This window comes from Salmo trutta, chromosome 21 (assembly GCF_901001165.1).
Source record: "Salmo trutta chromosome 21, fSalTru1.1, whole genome shotgun sequence".
NCBI classification, from domain to species: Eukaryota; Metazoa; Chordata; class Actinopteri; order Salmoniformes; family Salmonidae; genus Salmo; species Salmo trutta.
In genome coordinates, this window is record NC_042977.1 from 1,596,498 (window position 1) to 1,620,955 (window position 24,458).

General features: G+C 40.4%; 1 protein-coding gene across 4 annotated transcripts in view; it reads right to left on the reverse strand.

Annotated features, from left to right (window-relative positions):
* The window catches only part of efr3a (EFR3 homolog A (S. cerevisiae)), a 243,809-nt gene that overhangs the window by 17,064 nt on the left and 202,287 nt on the right, over window positions 1-24,458 (reverse strand). For all 4 annotated transcript variants that reach the window (XM_029703945.1, XM_029703942.1, XM_029703944.1 and 1 more), the window contains 4 exons: window positions 22,177-22,338; window positions 16,558-16,689; window positions 16,322-16,389; window positions 4,015-4,142 (listed from right to left, as the gene is read on the reverse strand). In XM_029703945.1, coding sequence (XP_029559805.1) covers window positions 4,015-4,142; window positions 16,322-16,389; window positions 16,558-16,689; window positions 22,177-22,338 — 490 coding nt within the window. The remainder of the gene's footprint in view (window positions 1-4,014; window positions 4,143-16,321; window positions 16,390-16,557; window positions 16,690-22,176; window positions 22,339-24,458) is intronic.

Here is a 24,458-nt window from a genome sequence, read left to right on the forward strand (position 1 = left end):
ACACCTGCACAGGATCGGTACGTCTGAACATCATACCTGCGGGACAGGTACAGGATGGCAACAAAAATTGCCCGAGTTACACCAGGATTGCACAATCCCTCCATCAGTGCTCAGACTGTCCGCAATAGGCTGAGAGAGGCTGGACTGAGAGCTTGTAGACCTATTGTAAGGCAGGTCCTCACCAGACATCACTGGGCAACAACATCACCTATGGGCACAAACCCACAGTCGCTGGACCAGCTGCTCGTTCTGTGCGTGATTTCCTGCAAGACAGGAATGTCAGTGTTCTGCCATGGCCAGCGAAGAGCCCGGATCTCAATCCCATTGTTGGATCGGAGGGTGAGAAAAATGTCCGGGAACTTGCAGGTGCCTTGGTGGAAGAGTGGGGTAACATCTCACAGCAAGAACTGGCAAATCTGGTGCAGTCCATGAGGAGGAGATGCAATGCAGTACTTAATGCAGCTGGTGGCCACACCAGATACTTACTGTTACTTTTGATTTTGACGCACCTTTTGTTCAGGGACACATTATTCCATTTCTGTTAGTCACATGTCTGTGGAACTTGTTCAGTTTATGTGTCAGTTATTGAATGTTCTTATGTTCGTACAAATATTTACAAAAATAAACGCAGTTGACAATGAGAGGATGTTTCTTTTTTTGCTGACTTTATTTGGTTAACTTTAGTTAGCTATGAGAATTGGTTTGTATTGCTAGTATTCTATCGATTGGGATTATGGTTCATTGTTTAGCTAGCATATCTAAACAAAAGATTCCACTTCGCCAGATGATTACTTGACCCATCAAGGTAGCCAGGTGTGTCTGGCGGTGATTACGGCTATCATTGTATAATAATGCCAAAATATTTGTATCTGGAATTTGTCTTTCAGCATCAGTAGAACACGCCTAACTCTCCTCCACCAGTCATACAAGGAGAATGGTCTAATGCCTCCCATCAAAAAGAGAGCTGGCCCAAGCAAGCACAGGTTACACCTGAAGCATGAGGACTTGCAGCGAGTGGTAAACTTCATCAACTACTATGCAGAGGATAATGTAATAGTATTACCAGGACACCACCCAGGACACAAACACTTTGGTGGAAAGCTGCTGCCATCCCATGTGACAAAAGCAGTAGTGTGGCGTCTTTACAAGGAATCGATGACAACACTTGGTATGTAAAGCATAAACAACACGTTTTGATTATTTAATTGACCTCCAATATGATTGGCACTACTTTTATGGATCTCACATTATTTCTGTATTTTCCAGAGGTATGTGTAGTCGGGCTGTGTTATCATTTTAACTTCCAGTTTACAAGATTATGTTTCTGTATGCAGTGCTGCTGCTCTGCACATTTGTAGTTAAGTGAAACTTACCTGATAATGATGTATTAAAAAAATTATATTACGTTTTCCGTTACATTTTCTTTTCATTAACTCATCTTAATGTTCTTTTGTTTGCAGGTGCACTATCCTTCTGACCCTATACAGCCAGGTCCCATCTACTTTTTATCTCGCAAGTGTGGCTTGTTTGGTGTCTGCTGTGAAGGAATACCACAACAAGTCAACTACTTGATTGATGAAGGCATGTCATCTAGCAAAGGCAGCAGCGCAGTCATCAACTACATGCACCGTTTCTTCACCAACTACGGAGTTGGGAAAACACGTGTGAACCTGAATTGTGATAACTGCAGTGGCCAAAACGATAACAAATTTGTGCTCTGGTATTGTGCTGGGCTGACCATGCACAAGCTCCACCACAGTCTGGAACTTCACTTCCTGATCACAGGCCACACCAAGCTGCTGCGCAACGCTGACATCCTTCCTCCCATAGATGGTCTGCCTGTACAAGCACCAACTGGACTGGACACAGCTAGACAAACGTATGTTTTTGAGAAGATCAGGGAGTTTTGCGACGAAGAGGACATCACATGCCCTGCAACAAAGTCAAGAGCAGGACAGAAACAGGCTCTCAGAATATAGATTCCCTTGTTCGTGTGTGGTTCGGATGGACCAGTCATCAGCACTATCTGCAGTGCCTCTATTCAAATGACTCTCTCCTAACACACACACACACACCATACGTTGCTGCTACAACAAAAACATTTTATCCTGCTGCTCAGCCACTTTACCCCTGATTGTATGCATATAACTACCTCATCTATCACTGATATTGTTCTTGTACATTCTGTATATTATTTTATTTATATTGACAGGATCCATTTCTGATATTGCTACTATGCAAGTAACCACTTGGCTGTACCGTTTACACCTTCTGTAGAGACCCACACGACTCACTGTTTACCACATGACCTCACATGTGAATCCTTAAAGAGAAGGGTGGGGCTGGCTTAAGAGGGTGTGAACAATGCTGAATGTGTGTAGACAAAGGAGAGGTCTCCAGTAGGTACCAAAACATTCAAAAGACCATTTTCTCAAAAGGGAGTTTACAAGTTCATCAACTTTCAGAGGAGAATTACTTTCCCATTGTTCCTCAAAAATGCAGTGTATGATATACTATTTTGTCGCTCTGAGTGTCTACTTTTATCCAATGTAAAAAACACTAATTTCAAATTGTGTTACATAAGGCCGATTTGAGCTGGTCGGTCACAAACGTAGAAAAGGTGAAGTGATGTACAGTGCTTTCAAAGTTATTCACATGTGACAGCATACAATAAGAATTATAAACAGTACAAGTTAAATGATACTACTGTACTAAGTACTGACAAATACAAGCAACCTAAATAAAATATCTAACACATTTGACATATCTATGCTACACAGCAAATTCTGCAGAGATGACTAGCATCAACATTACTCACAAAACCCTTTACTGCTATACACCTATAAATTGTACTCACCATAACAGAAATCCAAATGCAAGCGCCATAGTTACAAACATTAATATCATACAGTACACTTGAAGTATGAATTGAAAGACATATCTAATTGACAAATCATTCAACAATGCTCTGGAATCTACAAGGCTACTTCTACCCACTTTGAGAGGTCAAAGGTGAACATGTGAGAATTGGGGCTCTGGTCCGAAGTTGAGGTGAAAGCGTAATCTATAGGTCAACGACCTCCAACCTTGGTGCTATCAATGTGCAATGGGTCAGTTGGCTTTCAATAATACACTCATTTAGCTTCACTTATAAACATACTTGTGTTGAAAAGGTCGGAGTCTAGCTCACTTGACAATACACTAAAGAGAAACCCAAATATTCACTGCATTCAATTAGTGTTGAGCCAAAATGGACACCAACAGAGCATGTTGCACCATGTTGGGAGAGCAGTGACACAGGTACTATGACTACAAAGGATTGGGCGTCAAACTAAGCTCCTCTACTTGGTCTGGTTACCTTGCGATGTCTGCCTGCACCTGTGGAGGATCTTCCCTACCGTGTATAGAACTGAGTCAAACAATAGGAGTGGGAAGGAAACAAAACAAACAGCTAATTACCATGTTGCTTTCTGAGTCAATTTAAGACTTACCACACTCTTACTGTACAAGTAAGATATTAAATGATTTATAGTCAATGTTTATCAAGAGTATAGAAATAACAACACCCTACCTACATGAACAACTGAAATAAATTAAAACATATTTCTGTACATCAGGGGTCACCAACCTTGTTCCTGGAGAGCTACTGTCCTGTAGGTTTTTGCTCCAACCCTAATCTAGCGTACCTGATTCTAATAATTATCTTATTGATAAGCTGAATCAGGTTAGTTATAACTGGGGTTGGAGAGCCCTGTCCTACATGAACAAATGTGAAAACTATATTGTGCTAAATGTGCTTACACCTTATAGTTCCGATGTAACTGATTGATCTGATATCCAATGTTTCCAATGTGTTTTCAGGTTCTGGAAAGCTTCTCGGAGTAGGAATGGTGATCTGGGATGAGGTCCCCCCCTGTCCATGTAAATCTTATTCATTGTGGTCTAAAAGGCAAAACTGAACCTAAATCAGCACTCCCCATTTGTGTTTTCTCCTATCTACAAAACTTTGCTTACCTGTCACTTGGGGGACGTAGGGGATTGAGAGACGCTCAGCGTTGTATCCTGGGCCGACCAGGCACTCCGCGAGGTCAACCGTCTGGAAATACAGGCTCCGGTCTTCCTTCTCAAGACAATTTGGAAGCCTGAAGAGGAAGGAAAACAGTAGTGAGAGAGCTAAACTTAATGCTAATTCCAGGTAAAGCGCTCTTATTTGCTATGACACAAACAGAGCCATATATTTATGTGCTAGTGTGGTAACTTGAGGCATAGAGAATGGTTAACGAGTGACACAATGAATGGTAGGCTATATTAAAGCCTACCATACACTCTTTGCAAACAGTGCCTTCAGAAAGTATTCATACCCCTTGATTTAATCCACATTTTGTTGTGTTACAGCCTGAATTCTAAATAGTTTTTGTCACCCATGTACATACAATATCCCATAATGACATGTGAAAGCATGTTTTTAGAAGTTTTTGCGAAAATGAAATACAGAACAATCAATTTTACTCCCTCTTCAAATTAGGGTTAATTGGAAAAGCTGTTAAAAAGAGAACATTGTATTATTTCTTTGTACTCCCTGATGAAGGCCATGCAGCCGAAACGCGTCGGAGTTTTAAAAACATTGTTTCTATTGAACATGCCATACTAATAAAGGCATTTTAATCAATTATATGAAGAGTGCCTTGGTCCTCCTTTCTTTTTGATGACCAACTCACCCCTTTTACCAAAGAGCACCTTCTGTCTACCAACATTTACTATTGTGTACCTTAGTAGCGTTTCCCTTCCTCCTCACTTAGAAATGTCCTTGTTTTTTAAAGAAAAGCACATTTTTTTGGCCATTAAAATAACAGAACATTGATCAGAAATACAGTGTAGACATCGGTATTGTTGTAAATGACTATTGTAGCTGGAAACAGCAGATTTTTTATGGAATAGCTACATAGGCGTACGGAGTCCCATTATCAGCAACCACCACTCCTGTGTTCCAATGGCACGTTGTGTCAGCTAATCCAAGTTTATCATTTTAAAAGGCTAATTGCTAATTAGAAAACCTTAGTACCCGCAAAACACCAGTCTCAACATCAACATTGAAGATGCTGGCCTCCTAGGCAGAGCTCCACTGTCCAATGTCTGTGCTCTTTTGCCCATCTTAATCTTTTATTTTTATTGGACAGTCTGAGATATGGCTTTTTCTTTGCAACTCTGCCTAGAAGGCCAGCATCCCAGAGTCGCCTCTTCACTGTTGACGTTGAGACTGGTGTTTTGTGGGTACTATTTAATGAAGCTGCCAGTTGAGGACTAGACACTAATGTACTTTTGCTCAGTTGTGCACCGGGGCCTCCCACTCCTCTTTCTATTCTGGTTAGAGCCAGTATGCGCTGTTCTGTGAAGGGAGTAGTACACAGCATGTACAAGATCTTCAGTTTCTTGGCAATTTATTACATGGAATAGCCTTCATTTCTCAATAAAATAATAGACTGACGAGTTTCAGAAGAAAGTTCTTTGTTTCTAGACATTTTGAGCCTGTAATCGAACCCACAAATGCTGATGCTCCAGATACTTAACTAGTCTAGGCCAGTTTTATTCCTTATTTAATCAGAACAACAGTTTTCAGCTGTGCTAACATAATTGCAAAAGGGTTTTCTCATGATCAATTAGGCGTGAAAAGTGATAAACTTGGATTAGCTAACACAACGTGCCATTGGAACAGGAGTGATGGTTGCTGATAATGGGACTCTGTACGCCTATGTAGATATTCCATTAAAAAAGTCTGCCGTTTCCAGCTACAATAGTCATTTACAACAATAACAATGTCTACACTGTATTTCTGATGATATTTTAATGGACAAAAAATGTGTTTTTATTTAAAAAACAAGGACATTTCTAAGTGACCCTAAACTTTTGAACTGTAGTGTAAGTATTCACACCCCTGAATCAATACTTTGTAGAAGCACCTTTGGTGGCGATTACAGCTTTGAGTCTTTTGGGGTACATTTCTAAGAGCTTGTGCTTAAAAAAATTCTTCAAGCTCTGTCAAGTTGGTTGTTGATCATTGTTAGACAGCCATTTTCATGTCTTGCCATAGATTGTCAAGCCGATTTAAGTCAACACTATAACTGGGCCATTTATGAACATTCAATGTCTTCTTGGTAAGCAACTCCAGGGTAGATTTGGCCTTGTGTTTTAGGTTATTGTCCTGCTGAAAAGTGAATAGTCTCCCAGTGTATGTTGGAAAGCAGACAACCAGGTTTTCCTCTCAGAATTTCCCTGTGCTTAGCTCTATTCAGTTCATTTTTATTAAAAAAACTCCCTAGCCCTTGCCAATGACAAGCATACCCATAACATGATGCAGCCACCACCATGCTTGAAAATATGTTGTGATGTGTTGTGTAGGATTTGCCAAAACCTAAAGTTAATTTCTTTGCCACATTTCTGCCAGAATTACTTTAGTGCCTTGTTGCAAACAGGATGCATGTTTTGGAATGTTTTTTTTAAATTCTGTACAGTCTTCCTTCTTTTCACTCTGTCATTTAGGTTAGTATTGTGGAGTAACTACAATGTTGTTGATCCATTCTCAGTTTTCTCCTATCACAATCATGATGCTCTGTAACTGTTTAAAAATCACAATTGGCCTCATGGTAAAATCCCTGAGCAGTTTCCTTACTCTCTGGCAACTGAGTTAAGAAGGACACCTGTATCTTTATAGTAACTGGGAGTATTGATACACCATCCAAAGCCTAATTAATAACTTCACCTTGCTCAAAGGGATTTTCAGCGACTGCTTTTTTATTTTATTTTTTACCCTTCTTTGCGAGACATTGAAAAACTTCTCTGGTCTGTGTGGTTGAATCTGTGCTTGGAATTCACTACTTGACTGAGGGACCTTACAGATAATTGTACTGTATGTATGTATGTATGTATGTATGTATGTATGTATGTATGTATGTATGTATGTATGTATGTATGTATGTATGTATGTATGTATGTATGTATGTATGCGGTACAGAGATGGGATACCCTAGTGAAAAAAAAATAAAAAATCATATAGAATCCTATAGGATTCTCACAAACCTATAGGATTTTGTATCCACTCTATCAGAATCATATTGGAATCATATTGAACTACCTTTTTTTCCTATTGGAAATCAAAAGTAAATCCTATTGGACCTTATATGATTATTGCAATCCTATAGGATTTTGTATCCCCTCTATCAGAATCCTATTGGACTACTTTTTTTTCTTAATAGAAATCAAAAGTTATCCCGTTGGATCCTATAGGTTTTTGTTGAGCCTGGTAGGATTTTGTCTCTCCAATCAGAATCTCATTACAACTTTTTTTTTCTTAATCGAACCCATTAAATTATAGTTTGTCGTCATTAGTTCCAGTATTATAAAACAACATTAACTACGACAATTTAGTTGAATGGAAAACAACAGTTCCATATTAATTTCAGTTTTATTCACCTGTAAGAAAACCTTTGTCTTTAAAAGTGACTGATGACTTCACTGATAGGCTAAGTAACGCTGCGAGCTCGTGATAACTCGCCACCTGTGGCTGTGCAGAGAATCTTCGGTTTTCTAACATTGTTATTCTAACTGTTTTATCCTACACTGTGCATGAATGCAACAACTGTGAGTACAGTATGTGTTTCCTTATGTTTCCTGATGAAGTTGTCAATGTTTTAGTCATATTTGTCATTGTACAACATTTTATGCACTCATTTTATGCTAGCTAAGAAACTACTGTTAGCCACATATTGCTTGTCAACTGACTAGCTAGCTAAGTCGTAGCCATTTGTATATCGTTTTTGAGTCATTGCTGAATATGTGCGTTATTATATGCAAGTCCACCCCGTTTTATAAATTGTGGTACATCATCAAATTAAATCAATCACATCACGTTTTTTGGACTCATTCAGCAGTTTTTACCTAATTAAATAGAATAATATTAGAAATGAATGCTGAAAGTTACATTTATATTCTTAAAACATAAATTGAAAATGTTGCTGCTGCTGCTTCCCATTGACAATAACTTTTGATGAATAGCCCAATGTTAAAACACCATTTGGAAGTCTCCAAATCAATAAACAGTTTGTGATATATTGAAAACATAAACATAAAATGTACTACCTACACATACATGTGCCACAAAAGTAATCATTACTTGTATTTTTTAAACGAGCACCTTATAAACTGCATATGCACCAAAAACCCTGTTGTTTTGACAAGTGGCAATGAATCACGCATATTAATTTCGGGGTAAATCAGGTTATATGCGCTGTTGAAACTAACAACTCAAAAACCACATGGAAACTGGAAATATTGTTTACATCACTTGTTGGAGGACAACCTGCTGAAGACAACCAGCTACTTTTTTTTAAAGTGATGCAGTTTGATTTTGCGGGTCGCTAAAACGGAAAAAGAAACAACACTTATTTGTCAATCACTCATATTGATATAACGTTGAAATCAATCGAACGAGAGGGGGGAGTCGGGTTGCACATCCTGTTCAAACTAACCTTACTCAAAAATCACACAGAATTTGGGAATAATATGTCTCTCACTGGTTAGAGGACAACTTTGTTTCAAGTGGGTTGCCAACTTTGAAAGGTAAACAACACTATTTTGTTAAAGTGGCAATATGTAACTTTTTGGGCGATTCAAACAAATGTCCATAGAAATGTGAGTTATAGATCGGTCATTCTATTTGAAAACAAGTCTAAGAAGCAGTAGATCTGTTCTATGTGTGCTATTTCTATGCTTCCCGTTCTTAAGTTTTGTTTTGTACACCAGCTTCAAACATCTGAAACAATAGTATTTTTGGTTATGGAAAATATCTTTCACAGCGGTTTAGAAGGTACAATAATTCTCTACACTATACTAGTTTATTTTGTACATCAACTGAAATTAGGCGAACTATTAGAGTTTTAGCGACCAGGAAATGGAGGCGCGATTTCTGCAGAATGCAACTTTAATCACTGATATCAATTTGAAATCAATAGAGCGGGGGCAAACGCTTGGGGTGTATGGATTGTTTAAACTAACACTATTCAAAGGCCACACTGAATCTGAGAATTATTTTCAAATCACTGGTTAGTAGAACATTTGCTGAAGACAGTGATCTAAATTCGAGAACGTCGGATGAAAGTTTTGGGAGGCTGCCGAATAAAAATCAGTTGCTTTGTTATTTAACTTAAATGAATCACAACCTGCCATAGGATATCAAGAGTGACAAGGGTTGGCTGTTATTTGAGTGATAGTTACTCTCAAATCCATGTAAAGGTGTGTTGGCCAGTGACTTTTATACAGAGAGCACCCCTAATTTTCCTTGCCATTTGAGTTGGAAAATGATGATAGAATTCTAAGTCCAAAGATCGCCAACGTGTATTGTTTACAAAACCAATGATATTGATCTGTTTTAAGCAATCGATTTTGTGTCATTGTGATTACTATAAATGTTTATACGAACGTCACTAATCTGAGGTAAAAAGGATGCGCAATTACCCTCAATTCAATGTGGTCAAACCGTGAGCTTGTGTAATGTAGTAATGCATACTGTCCATGTACAGGAAATTAGCGGTGTAATGTAGTAATGCATACTGTCCACATACAGGAAATTAGCGGTGTAATGTAGTAATGCATACTGTCCACGTACAGGAAATTAGCGCAATATATAATATTCAATATGTAAAAATAAATCAACATTTCAATTTATGCTGATAGTGTATACATGTATATTTCATTTTGGGCTGATAGTGAACACAATTCTCACTAGTTTAACCATTTATAAAGTTAAAAAGATCTCTTATGCACAATTTAACCGGGCGCACTAGGAAGAGCTCCCATAATGACTGCGCAGCAGCCCGTTCATTCTCCCTGCCTACTTATTATAACCTGTCAAGGCATAGTGTTGATATTATTCTACTCATTGTTATTTCAGACCACATTGTATGGACACTATAATTGGATAAATACAGCTTTGGCAATGAAGCCATTTATTTACTTCCCCAGAGTCAGATGAACTTGTGGATACCATATTTACAGTACCAGTCAAAAGTTGGGACACGCCTACTCATTCAAGGTTTTTTATTTTTTTTTTACTATTTTCTACATTGTAGAATAATAGTGAAGACAACAAAACGATGAAATAACACATGGAATCATGCAGTAACCAAGAAAAGTGTTAAACAAATCTAAATATATTTTAGATTCTTCAAAGTAGCCACCCTTTGCCTTGATGACAGCTTTGCACACTCTTGGCATTCTCTCAACCAGCTTCATGAGGAATGCTTTTCCAACAGTCATGAAGGAGTTCCCACATATGCTGAGCACTTGCTGGGTGCTTTTTCTTCACTCTGGCGACCAACTCATCCCAAACCATCTCAATTCATTTGAGGTCGGGTGATTGTGGAGGCCAGGTCATCTTATGCAGCACTCCATCACTCTCCTTGGTCAAATAGCCCTTACTCAGCCTGGAGGTGTGTTTTGGGTCATTGTCCTGTTGAAAAACAAATGATAGTCCCACTAAGCGCAAACCAAATGGGATGGCGTATCGCTGCAGAATGCTGTGGTAGCCATGCTGGTTAAGTGTGCCTTGAATTCTAAATAAATCACTGACAGTGTTGCCAGCAATGCACCCCCACACCACCTCCTCCTCCATGCTTCACGGTGGGAACCACACATGCGGAGATCATCCATCCACCTACTCTGCATCTCATTAATACACGGCGGTTGGAACCAAAAATCTCAAATTTGGACTCATCAAACCAAAGGTCAAATTTCCACCGGTCTAATGTCCATTGCTCATGTTTCTTGGCCCAAGCAAGTCTCTTTTTCTTATTGGTGTCCTTTAGTAGTGGTTTCTTTGCAGCAATTAGACCACGAAGGCCTGATTCACAGTCTCCTCTGAACAGTAGATGTTGAGATGTGTCTGTTACTTGAACTCTGCAGCCCAAATAAATGCTTCCCAATCTGAGGTGCAGTTAACTCTAATGAACTTATCCAGCAGAGGTAACTCTGGGTCTTCCTTTCCTGTGGCAGTCCTCATGAGAGCCAGTTTCATCATAATGTTTGATGGTTTTTGCTACTGCACTTGACCTTTCAAAGTTCTTGAAATGTTCTGGATTTACTGACTTTCATGTCTTAAAGTAATGATGGACTGTCATTTCTCTTTGCTTATTTGAGCTGTTCTTGCCATAATATGGACTTGGTCTTTTACTAAATAGGGCTATCTTCTGTATACCACCCCTACGTTGTCACAACATAACTGATTGGCTCAAACGCATTAAGAAGGAAAGAAATTCAACAAATTAACTTTTAACAAGGCACACCATTCCAGGTGACTACCTCATGAAGCTGGTTGAGAGAATGCCAAAAGTGTGTAAATGGTAGCTACTTTGAAGAATTTAAAAATCTAAAATTTATTTTTGCGTTAGGGCAATGATTGGAAGTCTATGGTAACTGATGGCATGCTAGTAGATACCAAAGGCTTCCAGTAATTCCGCTAAGGGTAGTTAGCATTAACTTGTGAAAGTACCTTTAACTTCCTCCATACTGGATGCAGAGACATAAAAATGGTATCCATGAGTTAATCTGACTCTGGGCTTCAATGCCAAAATCTCAAAGTATCCCTTTAAACCTATGGAAATTGGAACCATTCTCGAGTTTTTGCTAAATATATTATTAAATAAAAACTTGAGTTGTCCTTTGCAGGAGTTGATAATCATTTAATTTAAATGCAACTGCTGTCTTGTGCTTCTCTTGTCAGGCATCCCTTGTTGAATAATGTTTTATCACAAGGGACAAAATGGTTGCCAGGGTCCAATTTTAGCAATCCAAATCAACTTCTCTCACAGCATGAGAAGACTGCTGTGAGAAGAGTTGCAGTTGGGCGTTCAGTATTACTCATCATCGTCTTACGTCATCAGATAAGGGATGTAACAACACTCATCGTCTGAGTGACAATACCTTTTTCAGTCAGTCAACGCAAGCAGCCAATAGACAACAACAGGTTGAAGAGACTTTTATATATTATAAACCAGGTTTCCATCCAACCTTTTTATGGGAGTAAAGTACAGTACATGTCGGATAAAACATGTAATGACAGGCCTGATGGAAACAGCAAATGTGTCAGTAAACGTTCCAAATATTGATAAAACAAAATACGTTAGACAAGGTGGGATCTTTTTGAGTAAAAAAAATATTTTGTGAGAAATGGTGGTGGAAACGCCTTTATGCGTAAATATTGATATAAAAACATAATATTGAAGTAAACTTGGAGTCACGCGATATTTTGTGTCGTCCTCCCACTACGACTCGGGAAAGCATGAACACCACTCTTGTTTGGTGTTTTACATAGTGTAGACTCGTCAACAGAGATGTTAGCATGTTCCAGAGATTTCTGTAAGTCTTTAGCTGACACTCTAGGATTCTTCTTAACCTCATTGAGCATTCTGTGCTGTGTTCTTGAAGTCATCTTTGCAGGACGGCCACTCCTAGGGAGAGTAGCAACAGTGCTGAACTTTCTCCATTTATAGACAATTTGTCTTACCGTGGACTGATGAACATCAAGGCTTTCAGAGATACTTTTGTAACCCTTTCCAGCTTTATGCAAGTCAATAATTCTTCATCTTAGGTCTTGTGAGATCTCTTTGTTCGAGGCATGGTTCACATCAGGCAATGCTTCTTGTGAATAGCAAACTCAAATTTTGTGAGTGTTTTTATAGGGCAAGGCAGCTCTAACCAACATCTCCAATCTCGTCTCATTGATTGGACTCCAGGTTAGCTGACTTTTGACTCCAATTAGCTTTTGGAGAAGTCATTAGCCTAGTGGTTCACATACTTTTTCCAACCTACACTGTGAATGTATAAATTATGTATTCAATATAGACAAGAAAAATACAATAATTTGTCTGTTATTAGTTTAAGCACACTATGTTTGTCAAATTTGATGACCAATTCACGCAGAAATCCAGGTAATTCCAAAGGGTTCACATACTTTTTTTTGGCTAGCGTACACGAGCCAGGACCAAAGATGGGCACTTATGCCTATATTTGGCCCAAACATAGACGGTCAGATTTGGTCCGGTCCAAATCTGAACCAATCATAGACATCTACGTTTCACAAGTTTGGACAGCACAATACAGCACAGTGCAGTACAGCACAGCAGAGTACAGTACACAGTAAAGTATAGTACAGTAGAGTACAGTACAATACAGTAGAGCACAAGAATGCAGAAAGGTGATAGGGCCTAATGAATTTATTTAAATTGACTGACGTCCTTATATGAACCGTAACTCAGTAACATCTTTGAAATTGTTGCATGTTGCGTTTATATTTTTGTTCAGTGTAGGTGTGCATGCAAAGCAATGCACAACTCTAGATGTCTTACATACTCATATTATTGTGAAGCAAAAGTCCCGACTTTAAATCTTTCTTCTTCTACACAATACTCCTCTTACACTGTTTCAGCTAGAAACGGCAATCAAACTGTCTAATGTGCACAACAGCCACTGGCCGCTAAAGGAACAGATTTTTTTAGGCTGCATTACAACCACACAAAGCAGATGCCACCGTAAAGTTCGAGCCATTATCAAGTACTTGTCAAATTGTGAATGAGAGACTGAGTGTGTACAGCCTGCGCAAAAAAGAAAGCAGAGCTCATGCCTTTCAAGCAACTTTTTTCAAATCATCATTAGAGTCGCATCATGCGGCAAATGAAGCATATAGGAGTACCTATTTCTTTGTTAACTGGTCAACACAGAATAGCCACATGTGCACACTGCCTCAAATCGTTTGGAGAAAATATCCTTTCTATTTTATTCAGCTTTGTTCAATTGTAGTCTTCATTCCATTAAATAATATAAAATAATGCCACGGAATTCTAAGCAAATCCTGTCTGCTAAATGAACTAGTGTAGTGTCACGTCTACTCCTGCTCCTCCCCTCGACGTCCCTGGTTTACTAACCACCGGTCCTGGCAACTATCATTACGCGCACCTGGCATCAATCATTACGCGTACCTGCACTTCATCATGAGGCACACCTGGACTCCATTACCTCACTCATTACCTCCCCTTTATCTGGCACTCCTTTAGGTTCTTCCCCCAGGCAGTATTGTTTCTGTTTTATGTCAAGACACTACTCCTATGTTGTATCATTCCATGTTCTTTGTTTTATTAAACTTACCACCTGCTTCTCGACTCCCAGCGTCTACAATACAAAATACTGCCTCACAAAATGGAAGCAACAGGAAATCAGAACCTCTCCCAGACGGTCGATGAGCAGGGATACCTACTTCGTCAACACCACGACCAGCTGGCGCAACTGGGGACGGCTATGGAAGAGGTTCTTCACAGTGTTCAACATCTCGAACATACCCGAGAGGCGTTGCATTCAACTAGTGGAGGATACTCTACCACCAGTCGACCCAGCACACCAGCCCATTCAGCAACCCGCCCAGGTCAGCAATGCCCGTTTGTCCCTCCCGGAGCCCCCACCACGAGAGGTCCAAGGTTGCCACGGTTATTTCTCTGCTGACTGGGCGAGCGTTGGAATGGGCCACAGCTGTCTGGGAGAGAGGAGAGGAGGAGCTGGATTCATACAAGTGGTTCATGGCTCTGTTCAGAGGTATCTTTGATCATCCACCAGAGGGCAGGAGGACAAGACTGCTGCAGAGCACGCACTCACCTTCCGGACAGTAGCAGCATCCAGCGGATGGAATAAGCCGGCACTTCAAATGCTATTCAGTAGAGGACTGCGCGAGGAGTTCCAGACTGGCCTGTCGAGATGACAACCTCTCCGTGGACACACTCATCGTGATGGCCATCTGTCTGGATAACCTACTTCAGGAGCATCGGCACTCTCATCGCTTCTCTCCATCCCTCAGTGACCACTCTGGATCAGAGCCTGAACACATGGAGGTAGGGATCACACGCTTCCCTGCGGCAGAGTGACGGAGTCGGAGACAGCTGAGGCTCTGTCTCTATTGTGGTCAAGGAGGACTCCAGCTACAGCAGTGCCTGGTACGTCCCAACTCGGGATCCACAAGAGCCGTTGGATGGTCACGTGATCTTCCACCTCCTGGGGCAGGTGAGAGTATCTATCCCCTCTTCATCACTTTCTGCCAAACCCTTTTTTTGTCAATTGCACTTAGTTGACTGTCCATCATGTACTGTTTCTACAGCGTTGGTGGATTCCATTGCCACGGGGAACTTTATTGACCAGACCCTTGCCCTTCCTCCCTTAACATCTCCTCATACCCGCTCTCCTCTCCTTTCCCGGTTCAAGCCCTCGATAGTCGGCCATTAGGTTCCGGGACCATCACACACATCACCAAACCACTCACCCTCACCGTGGAGTCCATTCATCAGGAGAACATTCCCTTCTTCATCACCAGTGCACCAGCTCACAAGATCATCCTCGGCCTCCCCTGGTTTCAACGCCATAAGCACACCATCTCATGGTCGAGGATGAAAATCACAGACTGGGTACCCGAATGCTGGAGGACCTGCTTTCCCGTCCCCTGTGGTCCACATTGGTTGAGAGTCCTGTGATTGCCCTTCAGCCCAACATCCCGGAGGTATACCAGGACCTGCGGGAGTTATTTTTCAAAACCTGTGCCACCTGTCCCCTCCGCATCGCCTCTGGGACTGTGCCATCGACCTGCTTGCAGGCTCTGTGCCCCCGCATCTACCCTCTGTCGGTGGCTGAAACCAAGACAATGGAGGAGTACATCCATGAGGCGCTCCAACAAGGTTTTATCTGCATGTCCACTTCTCCTGCGTCTGCAGGCTTCTTTTTCGTGGCCAAGAAGGATGGAGGGTTACGCCTGTGTATTGATTACAGAGGACTCAACGAGATCACCACCAAGTACCGTTACCCTCTCCCGTTGGTGCCGGCAGCCATCGAACCGCTCCAAGGGGGCGGTTCTTTACCAAATTGGACCTGTGGAGTGCATACAATCTCATCCAGGAGGGGGATGAATGGAAGACAGCTTTTAGCACGATGTCTGGTCACTACGAGTACTTGGTAATCTCACTGAGTCCTCCATTAATTTGGCTTATTTCTTTTTTATTTTATTTAACCCTTATTTTACCAGGTAAGTTGACTAAACACATTCTCATTTACAGCATTCTCATTTACAGCAACGACCCGGGGAATAGTTACAGGAGGGAATAGTTACATTCTCTCATCCATCACATGAGAGAATATTTCAACAAATCTGATCAATGAATATTTGAATGCAAGGTGAAGAGGAGGTGCTTGAATGGTAGCTGCCAAAAGATCTGGAGTCAGTGGGCGACCAGACAACACTTACGGACACTTCTCTCTGAAGATGTGCTCAGGGAGGAGGTAAGGGGCCTCCAGGTTCCTCATCTCAATCACCTAGAAGAGTAATGGGATGGAGAGACAGTAAGAGATTGAGGGAGGGGGGAGGGAGAGAGAGAGAAGTAAATGTAAACAGATTATTGTGGATGCTGTTACTACTGGCCTACAGACAACTCAACTCATACATTTTTTCTGAACTCTCTCTTTAATTCCAAGGTAATTTACCTTGCTGACGTGTTGACAGAAGGCTGGGTTGGCGATCATCTGACTAAGAAAGTTCAGGTAGGCCGCCACCAGTGCCATGATGCCACAGCGGATGACCATGGGCATGTTCTCCTCATTAGCCAAGGACATATCCTGCAACCAATGAAAAGCTTTAGAAATATGCCACACAAGGGATTTTTTTTGCAACAGATAGAAAGGAAAATAAAAAAATTGATTGTCCAGAGAAGAGAAAATGGCTTTAGTGTAGCATAGAGCACATTACAACAGCCCTACGGCTAGCTAGCTATCTTATAGAATTCTATGCTAGTTGCAATTCATTCAGTCAGGCATTCAACTAATATTTACATTCCACCTGACTCAGGGTCATGTTCATTACAGCACACCATTGCAAAGAAAAATGAAAATGAGCGTTTCTTATTGAATAGTATCAGCAGGGTTGGATAGGTTACTTTTTAAATGTAATCTGTTACAGTTACTAGTTACCTGTCAAATTGTTATCCGTAACTGAACTTTTGGATTACCTAAACTCAGTAACAATCTGATTACTTTGTTACTTTTGGAGTACTTTCCCCTTAAAAGGCATTAGAAGAAGACAAAAAGGATCCATCAAACACATTTAGCGTGTCATCATAGTGGTCTGACTTGTGGCCAGACTTAGGTGGAACAAACAAATGTACATGTTTTTTCAATGCTGAATTGAATGTCATTGAGAAAACAGAAAGGTGTCAATGTATTTTTTTTATAAACATCCTTTCTGAATTTAAAAGTAATCTAAGAAGTAATCTAGTTTTTACAAAGTATCTCTAATCTGATTGGAACATTTTTGCTGGTAGCGTAAGCAATTACAGTTACTGTTTTTCTAATAACATTACATGTAACTGATTACATGTAATCAGTTACTATCTGATACTCAGGGTTGGGGATTATCTTCCTTCTTCGCTCTGTTTTGGAGTATTTTCTTCAATTTTGTGTCTACTGAACACAACCTTGTCGCAATGCTTGCAACAATGCTGAGAGGACATCCCTGGCATTTGTATCTGAGGCATTGACTGATCAAATCAAGCTCCTCAAAAGTATTTACTCCCATTAAACTGCAGCTGATATAATTTCGCCACAGCTTCCCATGTTGATAGGGCTATTGTAAAAAGTAATTCTGTGCCTGTTAATTTAATTTCAATTGATAGCTCCCTTAAGAAACCCACTGTTGTTAGCTCCACATATGCTATTAATAGTTTTGTATCAAGCTATCATTTTGCTACATGTGCTCATAAGCATATGGGTATTGTCAAAAGTCATCTTGTGCACACTATCCTAAATTCTACTATTAGCTCTGTAAATTTTTAATCCAACCAGGAAGCCTAGTGTGGCGAGCTCATACAGTTCTATTGACCAGTGTCACCATGGATACGCCTGCCTTTTTCAAATCTCGCAGAGGGCTTGGACTGATATATATAAATGTGTCTAAACTGGACTTTCTGGATGTCTGAGTGTATGAACCAGAACGTCTGGGCTTGTGTATCTCAGAGACTTGGCTGAATAATTTGATTATGGATAAGGACGTTGCTATTGCGGACAAGAGAAAGGACGAGGGGTTGACATTTATGTAAGATCTTCTCTTTTATTGCATCATGCACTCTTAGCATCTTTGTCACCAAAATGTGTGAGCTGTTGGTTTTAAAAGTGGACTTAAGCCAAATTATGCATATATACACTACCGTTCAAAAGTTTAGGGTCACTTAGAAATGTCCTTGTTTTTGAAAGAAAAGCACATTTTTTTTCCATTAAAATAACATAAAATGTATCAGAAATACAGTGTAGACATTGTTAATGTTGTAAATGACTATTGTAGCTGGAAACGGCAGGTTTTTTTTATGGAATATCTATCTACATAGGTGTACAGAGGCTCATTATCAGCAACCATCACTCCTGTGTTCCAATGGCACGTTGTGTTAGCTAATCCAAGTTGATCATTTTAAAAGGCTAATTGATCATTAGAAAACCCTTTTGCAATTATGTTAGCACAGCTGAAAACTGTTGTGCTGATTAAAGTAGCAATAAAACTGGCCTTCTTTAGACTAGTTGAGTATCTGGAGCATCGGCATTTGTGGGTTTGATTACAAACTCAAAATCCCCAGAAACAAAGAACTTTCTTCTGAAACTCTGAGAAATGAAGGCGAGAAATTGCCAAGAAACTGAAGATCTCGAACAACGCTTTGTACGACTCTCTTCACAGAACAGAGCAAACTGGCTCTGACCAGAATAGAAAAAGGAGTGGGAGGCCCCAGTCCAGAACTGAGCAAGAGGACAAGTACATTAGAGTGTCTAGTTTGAGAAACAGACGCCTCAAGTCCTCAACTGGCAGCTTCAATAAATAGGACCCGCAAAACACCAGTCTCAAAGTCAACAGTGAAGAGGCGACTCCGGGATGCTGGCCTTCTAGGCAGAGTTGCCAAGAAAAAGCCATATCTCAGACTGGCCAATAAAAAGAAAAGATTAAGATGGGCAAAAGAACACAGCCACTGGAACTCTGCCAAGAAGGCCAGCAGTTCCTTGCCTTGGCAAATCGCGCTGTTAAGACACTGATGCCCTTTGCAACCACGTACCTATGTGAGAGTGGATTCTCGGCCCCCAATAGCATGAAAACTAAATACAGGCAGACTGTGTGGAAAATGACTTAAGACTGTGACTCTCTCCAATACAACCCAACATTGCAGAGTTATGTTCATCATTTAAAGCACACCCTTCTCATTAACCTGTGGTGAGGTTTTATATGTAAAATGATTGATTATTATAATGTGTGCCCTGGTCCTATAAGAGCTCTTTGTCTCTTCCCACAAGCCGGGTTGTGACAAAACTCACACTTATGTTTAATAAATGTATCGTATAGTGTGTGTGTGTGGCAGGCTTACAATGATGGCAAAAAGTAACATTTGAGAGTATGTGGACCCTGGTGCTAGAGGGGGTACCCAGCTGGTGGTTGAATGTTTGAAGGGGTACGGGACTATAAAAAGTTTGGGAACCACTGCCTTAGATGATAGAAATAATTGTGTTGCCGTGTTCGTAGACTTGTCAAAAGATGTTGATGCTGTAAACCATGTTATTCTGTTGAATAAGCTGTCCTCGATAGGTTTGGGTACTGATGCTTGCCGATGGTTTCATGTTTTTTTCAAAGAGAAAATTAAGGTAAATGGGGTCAAATTAGAGTTCCTTGATTTACATAAAGGGGTGCCCCAAGGTTGGATACTCAGCCCGCTACTGTTTACAATCTATATAAATAACATTGGTAATGCTGTAAAAAAACAACAGTATATTAATTTGTATGCAGATGATATAGTGTTGTATTGCATCGCTCCATCGGTTGGCCAAGCCGTTTCACAATAAATGTGAAAATCAGACTTAGAATTTTGAAGTCTGATTTTCAAGCACTGCAGACGTCACTATTGGATCTGAAGTTAGTGCTAAATGCAAATAACAGAGTTTTCACCTCTGGAGGAAAAGCGTGCCCAAAGTAAACTGCCTTGTGACTCAGGCCCAGAAGCTAGGATATGCATATAATTGGTAGATGTGGATAGAAAACACTCTAAAGTTTCCAAAACGGTTAAAACATTTCTGTGAGTATAACAGAACTGATATGTCAGGCAAAAACCTGAGGAAAAAAAATCCCACTTCCTGGATGGATTTTTGTTTGTAGTTTTCTATTGAATGTCAATACAGTATCCATTGACTGAGGACTCAAATTGCACTTCCTATGGCTTCCACTAGATGTTAACAGTCTTTAGAAATAGTTTCAGGCTTGTATTCTGAAAAATGAAGGAGTAAGACCACTCTGAGTGCCCCAGACCTGTTTGGTGCGCGTGACCTAGAGCGCGCCTTTCTTGTTTTTCTTTTATATTGACGAAGCTATTGTCCGGTTGAAATATTATTGATTATGTGATGGCCACTCCAATACCTTGACTTTGTGGTCCTTAAGACATTAAGCCAGAACTTAGGAAGTATGCTTGGGGTCATTGTCCATTTGGAACACCCATTTGCGACCAAGCTTTAACTTCCTGACTGATGCCTTGAGATGTTGCTTCAATATATCCACATAATTTTCCTGCCATTTATTTTGTGAATTGCACCAGTCCCTCCTGCAGCAAAGCACCCCCACAACATGATGCTGCCACCCCTGTGCTTCACGGTTGGGATGGTGTTCTTCGGCTTGCAAGCCTCCCCCTTTCTCCTCCAAACATAATGATGGTCATTATGACCAAACAGTTCTATTTTTGTTTCATCAGACCAGAGGACATTTCTCCAAAAAGTACGATCTTTGTCCCCATGTGCAGTTGCAAACCGTAGTCTGGCTTTTTTATGGCGGTTTTGGAGCAGTGGCTTCTTCCTTGCTGAGCGGACTTTCTGGTTATGTCGATATTGGACTCGTTTTACTGTGGATATAGATACTTTTGTACCGGTTTCCTCCAGCATCTTCACAAGGTCCTTTGCTGTTGTTCTGGGATTGATTTGCACTTTTCACACCAAAGTACGTTCATCTCTAGGAGACAGAACACGTCTCTATCCTGAGCGGTATGACGGCTGCATGCTCCCATGGTGTTTATACTTGCGTACTATTGTTTGTACAGATGAACGTGGTACCTTCAGGCGTTTGGAAATTGCTCCCAAGGATGAACCAGATTTGTGGAGGTCTGCAATTGTTTTTCTGAGGTCTTGGCTGATTTCTTTTTACTTTCCCATGATGTCAAGCAAAGAGGCACTGCGTTTGAAGGTAGGCCTTGAAATACATCCACAGCTACACCTCCAACTGATCTCAAATGATGTCAATTAGCCAATCAGAAGGGTCTAAAGCCATGACATAATTGTCTGGAATTTTCCAAGCTGTTTAAAGGCACAGTCAACTTAGTGTATGTAATCTTCTGACCGACTGAAGTTGTGATAGTGAATTATAAGTGAAATAATCTGTCTGTAAACAATTGTTGGAAAAATTACTTGTGTCATGCACAAAGTAGATGTCCTAACTGACTTGCCAAAACTATAGTTTGTTAACAAGAAATTTGTGGAGTGGTTGAAAAACAAGTTTTAATGACTCCAACCTAAGTGGATGTAAACTTCCGACTTCAACTGTATATTACTCAATGACACTACTATCTCCCAATACTTCAAACCGAGGAGAAAATAAAAGTTCACCAACTCACGCAAACTGGCCATAATGTCAAACAGTGCATGAGGGCAAGCCAAGCTTGCCAAGTAGCCTGTGCTAACATTTCAGCATAATAAAGGCTATTTCTCATAATAACGACATCTCTCGTTATAACGTTACCTTTCTTGTTGTAAATATGAATTCCTACAAAAACAACTAAAAGCAGGTATCGTTGCTTAGGCAATGTTTTGTTGACAGTTTTTTCCCTCCCGTCATTATGAATAAATTACATTGACTTTACTAAAATGTGTCCTGTGACACAATGACTGATGCCACATGACACCTATTACCTACATACTCATTGCATGGCAACAATTGCAAACCAAAACTCAATCACGGATATGAAATTGCACCCGTTAGGATTCAGCCCCAAATCACCAAAAATCTCTGAAGTTACAGCACGCTATCGCTGTCTTCCATCCTACCTGCAGGGCAAGAGCCAGCCTGATGAGGTCCACCACCACCTCCTCATTGGCCAGCTCAATGGTGAGCACGGCCAGGGTAGTGAAGAGCAGCTCAAAGTTCTTGTGACCGTTGTCCTCTTCCTTGCAGCCCAGGTAGATGTGACGGTACAACTGCTGCCCATGCTGAGAGGAGAGGAAGGGAGGGATGGATGAATGAATGAGTAGATGGATAGAAGGAAAGAAGAATGATTGGGTAGATGGATAGAAGGAAAGAAGAATGATTGGGTAGATGGATGGATGTGTGTGTGGATGGAAGGAAGGAAGGATGGAGAGAGAGAGACTAATTATTTTAAATAAATAATCTACTTACAGAAATAACTTCATATTCTTGTAATTTGGACCTGTAATTTATCAGCCTTTCAATATCTTCAGATTTAGTACTTTTTCTTTGGCAACACGGTACAAAAATGCATTTCACAGAATTGAACAATCGAAGCACCGGAATTTCATAACTAGAATGGTCATGGCGGTAATTCTGAACGTTGATAAATTCATTGTATAAATATTCCATAATAAATTGCTAAATTAACGGATTTATTATGTTAAAGGCCAGGACACCCCATTTTAATTGTAATCAGTCAGAAAATGTATTAATTGATCCAGAAGCTCAAAGTGTAAATATTAAAATAAGACGATAAGTACATTTGAAAAGATTTCTATGTGTAAGACAACAGTTGCCTAGCCAGCTAATGGCCCGGCCAAATAACACCTAAACTACATTGAAACTAATTTCACACATATAACAATAGATATAAATTGTCAATAGTCTGATGGGTCACAAAATGATCAATTGTCAAATTGAGAATTAAATAACCAGCGCAGTGTACATTGACAAAGGGATGGAGCTTACCAAAAAGCGTTTTCCCCTACCAGCTGTGCTGCATCTCCGTGCAGCCCGCACAGCACAACTGGTAGGGGAAAACGCTCGAATCGCATGAAATGGAATATAATGTTGTGATTAAAGTTCAGAAATACAGAATTTTATCTGTACAAAATCTAAATCATTTTCCGTTTTTAAAAGGACGTATTTGGGTGTTTTTGGAGCCATTGTTCATGTTTTTCCGTAGCCCCCCTACTGTAGAACAAGCAATAAGGAAGTCTATTGCGGATGTGGTAGGTTTCGCAAATCCAAGTGAAATCCCCCCCCCCCAAAAGTGTCTGGACCCTTCTATAACATGTAATTTACATACATTTAGATTTAGTTGTAATATAGTGAACAATCCTTTAAATATGCATTTGGTCATTTTGACCGTCACGGTGCTTAAGATAGAAATGCTCTGAAAGTTTTTGTCATTTATGATATCTTCAAATTACTGCTGGAGTGGAACATACACATATAGTATTTAGGAAAAGTCAGGGACAGTTGGGTTCAAGGAATTTATTGAAATTAAGTTATAGAAAATGGTCAGATTGACCATCTTGATCGTTCTAGTGTTAAATATCTGAAAGAAAGAAAAAGTGATTACAATTCCTACGAATTTGAGTATTTCGAACCTTTGAGGAGACAGCAAGAGAGAAAGATTTAAAAAATCTGACAAACCAATAATAGAGAGTAGGTTTTTAGATGACTGATAGAGCATGAGAGCGAGTGAGAGAGCGACAGCGAGACAGAGAGAAAGAAAGAAAAATCCATGTCCATGGAAGAGACAGAGCTTGCTCAGGAATGGCAGCAGGCAGGTGTGAGTGCATCTGAACGCACAATGAGGCGAAGACTTTTGGAGGATGGCCTGGTGTCAAGAAGGGCAGCAAAGAAGCCACTTCTGTCCAGGAAAAACATCAGGGACAGACTGATATTCTGCAAATGGTACATGGATTGGACTGCTGAGGACTGAGGTAAAGTCATTTTCTCTGATGAATCCCCTTTCCGATTGTTTGGGGCATCCGGAAAAAAGCTTGTCCGAAGAAGACAAGGTGAGCGCTACCATCAGTCCTGTGTTATTCCAACAGTAAAGCATCCTGAGACTATTCATGTGTGGGGTTGCTTCTCAGCTCGAGATTTTGGGTCCATGGCCAGAAACTCCCCAGACCTTAATCCCATTGAGAACTTGTGGTCAATCCTCAAGAGGCGGGTAGACAAGCAAAAACCCACAAATTCTGACAAACTCCAAGCATTGATTATGCAAGAATGGGCTGCCATCAGTCAGGATGTGGCCCAGAAGTTAATTGACAGCATGCCAGGGCGGATTGTAGATGTCTTCAAAAAGAAGGGTCAACACTGCAAATATTGACTCTTTGCATCAACG